This window comes from Cebus imitator, unplaced genomic scaffold (genome assembly GCF_001604975.1).
Source record: "Cebus imitator isolate Cc_AM_T3 unplaced genomic scaffold, Cebus_imitator-1.0 Scaffold76, whole genome shotgun sequence".
Lineage (NCBI taxonomy): Eukaryota > Metazoa > Chordata > Mammalia > Primates > Cebidae > Cebus > Cebus imitator.
The window spans coordinates 8085640-8095296 of NW_016107391.1; the positions used below are offsets into that span (position 1 = coordinate 8085640).

General features: G+C 56.5%; 1 protein-coding gene across 1 annotated transcript in view; it reads right to left on the reverse strand.

Annotated features, from left to right (window-relative positions):
• The window catches only part of TCF7 (transcription factor 7), a 34494-nt gene extending 28076 nt beyond the window's left edge, over positions 1-6418 (reverse strand). The window contains 3 exon segments of the mRNA XM_017532397.2: positions 5102-5226; positions 5724-5790; positions 5956-6418. Of these exon segments, the coding sequence (XP_017387886.2) occupies positions 5102-5226; positions 5724-5790; positions 5956-6204 (441 nt within the window). The 5' untranslated portion in view covers positions 6205-6418.
• Between the last annotated feature and the right edge of the window lie 3239 nt (positions 6419-9657).

Genomic DNA, 9657 nt, shown 5'->3' on the forward strand with positions numbered 1-9657 from the left:
AAACAGCTTAAGCTTCTAACATCTCATGTAAAGGAGTGAAGAAGGGGAGTCTCTTTCAGGTCAATCTTCGGGGTGGTGGGCAAGAATTCTTAGGAAGGAGTGAGTAGCTATGGCTCCCAGTGTGGTCCCAGGGATAGCACTTCCCCTCCCAAGAATCCTGGGTCAGGCGGGGCAGTGAGTAGGGGACCTGTCCCCTCGGTCCCCAATCCCAGGGTTCAGACCTCCAGACCCCTCCAGCCCCAAGTCCACATGGGGCCCGCCACTGAGCCACCATTGACCCCAGGGGAGCCAAGCCAGCAAGGGACAAGGGTTCATTCATGGCTGACTCCCCTGACCAGGCTGCACTGGCACCTCCTTGTGCCCCTCCCTGGCACTGCTGCTGGTCCTCACTCCAGATCTGGGAAGATGGCTCACCACTCCCATTGTGCAGAGGAAACAAACAGCCAGGCTTCCTTTGGGTTAAGCATGGTGAGTGCATTGTAAAGCAGTGCCAACCGCTTCGGCCTGAAGAGCTGCCAGGGTGGGCAAGGCAGCTGGAGCTGGAGGATGAGGAGGGTCCCACAGGGATGGTCAGAGGGGGCTCCCTGAGGCGGAGACATCTGAACTGAGCCCTGAGTGAGGAATGAGAAGGTGGTGGCTATGTGCAGGGCTGGGGAAGAGACTTCTGAGTGGAAGGAAGCAGGGCAGGAGTCCTGAGGTGTAAAGAAGTTGCTGGCTACAAGACCCTCCTTCCCCCAGGACAGGTACGGGACTGCTATCAGGGACAGAGCAAGAGGCTGGTACAGGTGACGAGGGGCAGCTGGTGGTGGCCACCCAGGCACTTAGCTGTGGTGAGTGGCTTGGACTTTACTCCAAGAGCATTGGGAGGCTAATGCAGGGTTTAATCAGGTGAGAGCTGTGATCTGATTTCTGTTTTAAAGGACCCCTTTGGCTGCTATATGAAGCCTAGACTGTGGGTTAGGATGGGGGTTAGAGGGTGAGGGAGGGGGCCCCTGGGGGGCTATTGCTGCTGTCTGGGTGAGAGATGGTGATAGTTTGGGCTTCAGGTGCTAACTGCAGAGAAGCTGGAAGGTTTGGGATGTGTTCAGAGAAAAGCCTGGGGCCTGCCAGTCCCTCCCTTGTCTTCATCTGTTGGACACCCTGTGGCCTTCAGAGTGCTGCTCAGTGGGCTCTCCCTCACAGCCGGGGCTGGGGCTGGGACACCTCGGTGACAGGAGCTTCTCCTGCCAGCTCCTGCTTCAGGTCTCTGTCTCCTCCACTCAGCCGGGCACTCCCAGGGGCAGAGCCTGGTACCCAGCCTGGTGCCAAATTCCCTCCTAACAGGCTTCACTCCAGCCAGAGCTGGCGCTCAACACCAATCACTAACGTGTCCCAGCAAGGCCCACGGCTCACCCTGTGGTGTGTGGAGGCCAGTGGGTGCTCCTGCACCTACTCATCTCTGCAAAGTGCCTCGGACAGGCTGGCCGTGCGTCAGCAGCACTTCCTTCCTCTGCTGGAACCTTGTCATACCCTCACCTCCTACTCCCCCAGGCACACTCTGGACCTGCTGGGAGCCCCAACACGAGTCCACTGCCTGAGCGAGGCTCTTTCCACTGGACCTGATACCTGACGCCTGACCTCCTGGCTTGGGGCATGCCCAGGGACCTGGATGGCTGTGGAGACCAGGGACAAGGAAACATGACCCCAAGTCTGCCAACAGCCAAAGCCCCCTCTGCCTTTTTATTTAAATTGAGATGTAATTCACATATAAAATACACTGTCTTAAAGGGTATATAATTCATTGGCTTTTGGTATATTCATAAGATTGGCAACTGCCACACTATGTAATTCCAGAACATATTCATCACCCCAGAAAGTATCCCCATATCCATTAGCAGTCACGCCCTGCCCCCTCTTCCATCAGCCCCTGGCAAGCACTAATCCTCTGTCTTTACGGATGTGTTTATTCTGGATATTTCATCAAAATCGCAAAAGGCTCAGTATCTGTCCAAGCTACAGACTCCAAGTAGAGCTCATAGGAGCCACAGAGCAATGCTGCCTCATATCATTTTTGGATATGACCAGACTGACTATGCTGTTGTGTGCACCCAGGAGCCTGAGTTTGCCTAAGGAATAATGCCTTACTCATCCCAGAATCTCCCCCAAAGTACAGCCTAGGATCAGCTCACTATCCTCCTGCTCATTGCCTCCACCGACTCTCAGGTCTCAGGGCAGAGAAGAGAAAACAACACCAAACCGAAGCTCAGGCAACACAATGAGACCCCATTGCTACAAAAAACAAAAACAAACTTAGCCAGGCATGGCAGTGCCTACCTGTAGTCCCAGCTACTCAGGAGGCTGAGGTGGGAGGACTGTTTGAGCCCAGTGAGTTCGAGGCTGCGGTGAGCCAAGATCATACCACTGCACTCCAGCGTGGGCAACAGAGTGAGACCCTGTCTCTTAAAAAACACAAAAACAAAACAAAAAAAACCTACATTAGTTGCCTGACAGTGTTCATGGAATGAACTTTGACCTAATTTCTTCTTCCTCAAACAAGCTTAAAAGAAACCTACTACCAAAAAGAAGGAACCTTTTTGGAAGAAAAAAAAAGTGTCCTGTGGCAGTTGGCTGTGGGGGTGGTCATTCAGTCATTCAACCCATTGCTCCCGGCGAGGTTCGAGCTGGGCTGTTTTGAGGTCTCTAACACAGCAGCCGCATGGGCATCCCACACATGGGCAGAGCAGTCCCTGGTACAGGCTTTTCCTGCTCTCGAGGGAAGTCCAGTGACTGGCCTCGGGCATCTCAGCGTAAGTGTTGACCACATGGATGCCCTCAGAGAGGGCTGGGCAAAGGGCAAGGGAGCCTGGATCTAAGGCCTGTGGCAGGGCCTGAACAGCAAGCCGTCTGTCCTTTAAATATGGGCTTGGGAAAGTGACCAGCTTTGGAAAAATTTTCCAAAGGCGGTTTTTCCTCAGGGCCCTTGCAAGGGTCTCCTGACCCAAGATAGGAGGATCATTTCTGGTTCCAGACACAGAAACCTTAAATCCAATGATAAATGTGCTTCTAAAATGTGGGGGTGGATCCACTTTGCTTGGTAAAACCCAACCACATTTTAAATGCCTACACGTCTTCAGGTAAGGCAAGCAAATACTCTGACTTGCTATGTATTTGTAAATGGCAGGTTTGCTGAAAGAGGTTCACCTAAATTCACATACATCTTCCTCACCCAGTGTCACTCCCACTGAGACCTCTGCCTCTGTCCTTTTCTGTAGCCCCACAGAGCAGCTGAGGCCAGGACACAGAGAGTCAGTGTCAGAGCCCATCCTCCTCCTCCTGTGTGCCTAGAACCCAGATGGTGGGGAGGAGCGCAAGGGGGTTTGTACCTACAGGAGCGGGTGTGATGCATACAAATGCATCTGCTGTAGCTTAAGAAAGACCGAAAGGTGAAAAATAAATGACCCAGGCCCATGGTACTGTGCCTCCCCCACTATCCTGACTGTTAGAGGCTACTCTTGACCTGTGTTACCAGTGGACACCAAACAGTCCCATCACCCTTCCCCCGACAGCAGAACGAGGCCCTCCCTGCTCTGGATACTCTCCCAGCACTTGCCCGCACCACGAGATGAGCTCCAAAAGGATGCCTTTTCCCTGTGCTACTGTGGAGCCCCGGGAGGATGAAGTGGAGCCTTGGGCCTAGGCCTTTTGTCTAATCATGGTCCCATGGTGACCCTGGCCCCCATGGAAGCACCTCACCTGCTGGAAGTCTGGCACTGGTGGCTTATGTCAACCTGGTCCCAAATCTAAGGGTTTGCATCTTGCAGGGATCCAAAATGCATCTTTGTTAAGCATGGGCTCATGCGGAGTGAGTTCTCTGGGTACAGTCACTGCATGGGGGGGAAGGCTAGCAGGCAAGCCCCTCACCTCACAGACTTGGAAGGAAGTGAACCACCTCATACACCAAGCCGCCACAGAGCAGAAAGTTGGATACAGAGACTACTCGGAAAACATGCTCATTTTGCTGATGAGGAAATAGGGGCCCAAAGGGCAAGAAGTTCATTTTTAGAGCCAGCCATACAACAGGTTTTCCAGCCTGGGCTTCTGGAAAGAAGCTGGATGTCTTCTTACTCCCACCAGCCCAGCATGCAGCAGCTCTCAGAACCACCCTCTTCACTCTTGGTCTGAAACAGCCTAGCAGTTACTCTCCCCTCCCTCTGGTGACCATACCGTAGCCATGTGAGCCTTCAGCCTGCCAGCCCCACCTGCACTGGGGTTACATCTGCACCCAACACTCGCTCACCAGTCATCCAAACCTTCCACGTACCCTCACCCCAACTTGGGCCAACTGAGAAAAGCGTGAACACCAACAGGGATTTCTTTAAAAGAGCAGCTGTACTGCTCCAAAGCACTCAGAATAGGCTCTTTACACTAAGGTCATCTGCGCCAACAGGCATGGTTTGTAATGATCATGAAATATTTTCAAAGCATTGGGTACTTAAAAATATTCAATTCAGAATTCATTAAACTGGTCCCTTCTCAACATCACTGATTTGTGGCACCTTTGCCAACCCTTCCTGGTGTGTCTGAGACCAAGCCAGTTTCCTAAGAACCCACTTTCCACACATGGTGTTCAGGGTCCTTTGGCGAGGGTGCACTCACACCAGTAAGGACACAGTACAGCACGTTTCTTCTGTACAACCAGGGGACCTGAGCCGATAAGTTTTGCCCATTCCTTCAAGCGCTGAGGAGGCTCAGGGTTTCCTGAGCTAGTTAGAAAGTTAAATGCAAAGCTCTGAGCTGAGATCAGAGCAGCGAGGAGAGAGGGTGGTCTCAGCTCAAAAGTTAGAAGACCCCACCCTGGCATCACCCAGCACCAGGACAGAGCCTGCAACTGCTTATGAGCAAGCTAGGAAGACAAAAGCCAAGAGCCAGAGGGCAGGGGGGTGCCCCAGGGCAGCCCCTCCTTTCTTCAGCAAAGTTCTCCTTTTGGTTCGGATCCCACTGGGTGTGTATGGGAAAAAAGACCAACACAGGAGTCTCGTCTGTTTTGTTCCAGGCAGAAGCTTCTTGCCTACCTGGTCGAGGTTGCAAGCAGAGGGCGGCACTGGCTGCTGGGGCCACTTACCAGCGGGGGCTGCGGCTGGGGGTGCTGCCCTGCTCCCGAGGCGGGTGGGTAGTGCATGAGCAGATTGAAGGCGGAGTAGACGGTCTCTTTGTACATGCCGCTGGCGCACTCCGGGGCCTTCAGGCCTGGAAAAACCACAGCTGGGTCAGACACACCAGCCCTGGCGGCGGCTGGGGCTGAAGGCTGTCTGCTCTTGAGAGAAAAATAATTGCCAAGAGGTCCCCTGCAAGTTCCTGACTTGGAAAGGAACGGGCTGGGAGTATCCGCAGTGCCAAGTTTTGGGGGAAAGACCTGGAGTGCAGGCCTCCCCGAGGCGGCCCCTACTTGACCCCCCCCCACCCCGCCCTCCAACCAAGGAACCTTGGCCAGCTCTGTCTCCTGAAGACGGCGGATTAGTCAGTCACCTGGGCAGGAGGGGAGGCGGGGATGGCGGGGGTCTGTTTACTCCTATAAAGGTCAGGGCACCGGAAGTGACTCGACCCGGCGGCGCCCGGGAAGCCCGCCCCCCACTCCCCACCCCTGGGTTCTGCCGCCTCCCGAGCTGCGGTGGGGGAGGCACCCGGTCCCACCGAGGCCAAGGCCTGAGCGCGAGGAAGCGGAGCCGGGCCGGGCAGAAACTCACCGTCCTCCAGGGGCTCTGGAAGTTTGTTCGGGAAGAGTCTCTGCGCAGCGTGCTCCCGCCCGAGAGCCTGGAGGGAGAACCAGAGGGGCGTGAGGGGTGGTGGGAGCGCGGGGGTCGGGGCCAGCGCCCGGGCAGGGGCGCCCTGCACGCTGGAGACCCCCGGGGCCGAGCGCAGCGGGGTCGGCGGGGCGCGGCGACCCCGGGGGAGGAGCTGGCGCCGGCGGGCGCTCACCTCGGCCCCGACCTCGGCCTCGCCGCCGGTCCCCGGGACCCCCGGGATCCCCGCGCCGCCGGCCGCGCCCTCCGACTCGTTCACGAGCGACGACTTGAGCTCCGCCAGGTCGCGCTCGGGACCCGCGGCGCTGTCGCGGTTCTTGTCGTCCTGCTCCTCGCCCTCATCCTGGAAGGCCAGCAGCTCGTCCGGCGCGCCGAGGTCGTCGCCGCCGCCCGCGCCGCCCCCGCCGGAGTCCAGCTGCGGCATGGTGCGCTCCGCCCGCCGGGGCGCTGGGCGCCGGGAATGAGGGGCGCGGAGCCGGCCCGGGGGGCGGCGAGCCCGGAGTCCGAACCTCCGAGCCCGGATCGCGGCGGGCGGAGCGCGGGCTGACTCCGCCTGGGCGGGCTACAGGCGCGGGCTAGGGCGCGGGGCAGAGCGGCTCCGGGAGCTGGCGGGTCCGAACATCAAAGGCGCCGCCGGCCGAGTGCCGGGGGCGGGGCCGGCAGGGGCGGGGACACAGGTCCGCTCCGCCCCTCCTCTCCCGGGAGAGGCCGGGACGCGCCCTCTGGCATAGTCTTAAAGGGCTCGCGTTCCAGGAGCTCACCGCGAGCGAGACGTCCGCCGCGCCTGAGAATCATCACCCTTCTCCCGAAACGCAGACTCTAAAGGCAATTCCTGACCCCACTTACCTACAACCAGATATTAACCCCGCATCCTGCGCCCAGGTTTCCCCTCTGGCTTCGGAGGGCGGGGATCCCCTAAGGCCCTTGGGACTTGGGCGTGGCTTACCACCGCAGCCGTGGTGTGAACTGTATCGTGCCAGGGCTCCAGGGTGCCCTGTGCTTTGAACTGGGGCTTCCTAGAACTGGCTGCTGCTTGAGGCTGTGCTCCGACCCCAGGGAAACGGCAGCGTTGGGACTCTGCGGCGCTGTCGCGGCTCTTGCCTGGTCCTCTATTCCGCCTGCAAACAGCGCGAACACAAGCATACCCCCTCGCACATTTATTGAGCTCCTGTTGCCTGCAGAGCTTATACATCGCACATCTGTGACGGGCCCCTTAGCCAGGCAACGGCTCCGAGCCGCGAACACACAGCCAAGACCATCAGGAGGAAGGACCTAAGCCGATCCTCCAAGCCCCGGCCCCCACGGCTCTCCCAACTTGTTTCCATGACTAGAACCTACAGCCCGGAGACTCGGAGCTTTGGGCAGCCACCTGGGCCGCGGGATTCCGACGTAGGTCCCTCATCAGCAGCAACTCAACCCGAGAAGTCGCATTTAGAAGTTGATCCTGGCCTGACTAACCCTCTAACCCTCGCTCGATCCAGACTGAAGCTTTTAGGTTTGCGGAGCGTGGGAAAGTGCCTAGCTTCTAGCGCATCTGCGTGGCACCCAGCTCTGCATCCACGCAGGCCTCCGAGGCACGCTTGGCCTGGCTCAGCCACTACATCCACAAAAGATACCGGCCCTTTGGATCGCGATGTAGTCAACCGCAGCCCCCACTAGCATGTTTCTGTGCTGGATTCAGTGTAGACGCTCCCGCCTTTTCTGAGAGCAGTTGGGATAGAGGGTATTTGGAGGAGGGCCGGGTATTGGACACCTCTCCCGCTGAGGGCCCCACAGGACCCCTGGCAGCGGTGCAAAGCCGGGCCGGAAGACAGCCGTGCCTCCCTCGCGTCCATGCTCCGCGTGGCTGGCTGCGGATCAAAGAACCAGGGCCGTGCTTCCCTGTGTTCAGATCCTATCTGCGCCCGCCCAGCAGGGTGCTTCGGATACCACCCCTTCCCTCTCCCCCACCACCTCCGGGCTAGGGTGCCCACTTTTCCTCCTTTCCCCAGGCTGGGACTGGGGGGTGGCATGGCACGAGTGCTCAGCTTGGTGATGGAGATGAGGGAAAGACCCTGCTCATTAGGTCTCCCCAGCCTCCTCCCGGGTTGGGCTTGCCGCTCAGTCTCGCCTCATCTGCCCCAGATTGGCGGGGAAGCAGGAGCTTGGCCCTACCCTGGGGGGACAGGCTCAGAGCCTCCCCCACCTCAGCTCCTGAGGTTATAGGGTCTGGCTTGGGGTGAACCTCCTCTGGCACAGCTGAAAGGGAATCCGGATCTGCCTAAGCCAAGGGTTTTAGGGGTCCTCCTATGTTTGCAGGAAACCCTGGTTCGGCAGGCACCTCCTCCAAACAGATGACCCCAGTCCCATGAGTTCCCCGGACACAGATCGGTGGAGGCTGACATTTTCTCCAGTCCTTGGAGAAAGGAGAGAAGTCAGAACAGTGAGGTTCTTTTTGTTTTGTTTTCTCGATAAGGTTAAAATTTCCAGATTTTAATCAAAGAGTATGACCTTACTGCTTTATTGGTGTGAAAACGTCCTTTCTTCACTAAAACGATGGTAGGAGAAAGTGTGTGTGTGTGTGTGTGTGTGTGTGTGTGTGTGTATGTGTGTGTGTGTGTGTCCTCATTTGGCAAAAGAAAATAAGGAAAACATTTTTCCCCATCTGTTAACTCCCCTACCCTCAAATTTCTTTGGACATTTTATGGTCTGGGAACCACTGTCCTATGGGGTCATAGCTCCAACTCCTCACTCTGCTGGCTGGAACCAGAGGAGGGGGTGGGTGAGTAGGGAGCGCAGGGCTGTGAGGAGGAGTGAGGGAGAGAAGGGCTGAGTCACAGGCATCCACAGCCACACTGAAATCAGTCTGAAGGCTTGCTGAGGGATCATCTACTGTGTTCCTAGCCCTGGCTTGGGCTGTGGAGAGGGAAGGGATAGAGGTGTCCACCTTCCAGGAGCCATTGGCTGCTTTGAGAAGCTGAAGAATTATTAGAGCCTTTTTAGGTGCTAGAGTAGTCTATACAGACAGAGAACAGAAAGAGCTCAGAAATGGTGAGATCAATGTGGACTGGAGTAGTCAGGGTGGCTTCCTGAAGGAGGCAGATTTCATGTGGGCCTGGAATGCTCAGGAGGATTTGGAGAGCTGGAAAGGAACAAGAGCTCCAACTGGTTCCCCAGAAGGTGGTGCAGCCCCACAGGAGCCCTTTGTCGCTTCAGCATTGATTCCTTTGCCGCCATCTGCACAGTGACCAACCTCATATACTGAGTGATTACTATGTGCCAGGCATCCTGTCAAGAGCTTCACACAGATTATCTCATTTAATCATCACACCAGCTCTATGACATAGGAATTCGTATCCCCATTTGACTAAGGAGGAAACTGAAGCTCAGAGAGGTTAAGTCACCTAAGTTCTCACAGCTTGAAAATGAAGGTGTCAGAATTCGAAACCCAGGCAGTCTGACTCCTGAGCCCACATCCTATCACATTGTAGTATTTCATTATGATCCCTAAAATTCCAGAGGGAGTCCTTATTTGCTTTGTGGTCTTGGCAGACAAATGCCGACGAATGAGCTGTCACTAATAAGGAGCCCTGACTTTGTGGGTGGCTTATGTTACATGAAAGGGGCCATCAACAGGATTAGGGAATCAGCTTGGTGGTCTGTATAGGGTGGCCCAAGACCTTTGCTGGCAAAGAGGGCCTAGAACCTCCCCCTTGAGCCAGACAGATCTCAGTGTGTACCATCTCTCTCCTGAGCCCACCCGAGGCCACCTCTCCTGGGATTGGCTCAGATCACATTCAGATCACATACAGAAATGATAGACGCCAGGGTTCTTCCACAGGGTTGAGTAGTGAGCGCAGGGCTCACAGGAGTTGGAGCTATGACCTCATAGGACAGT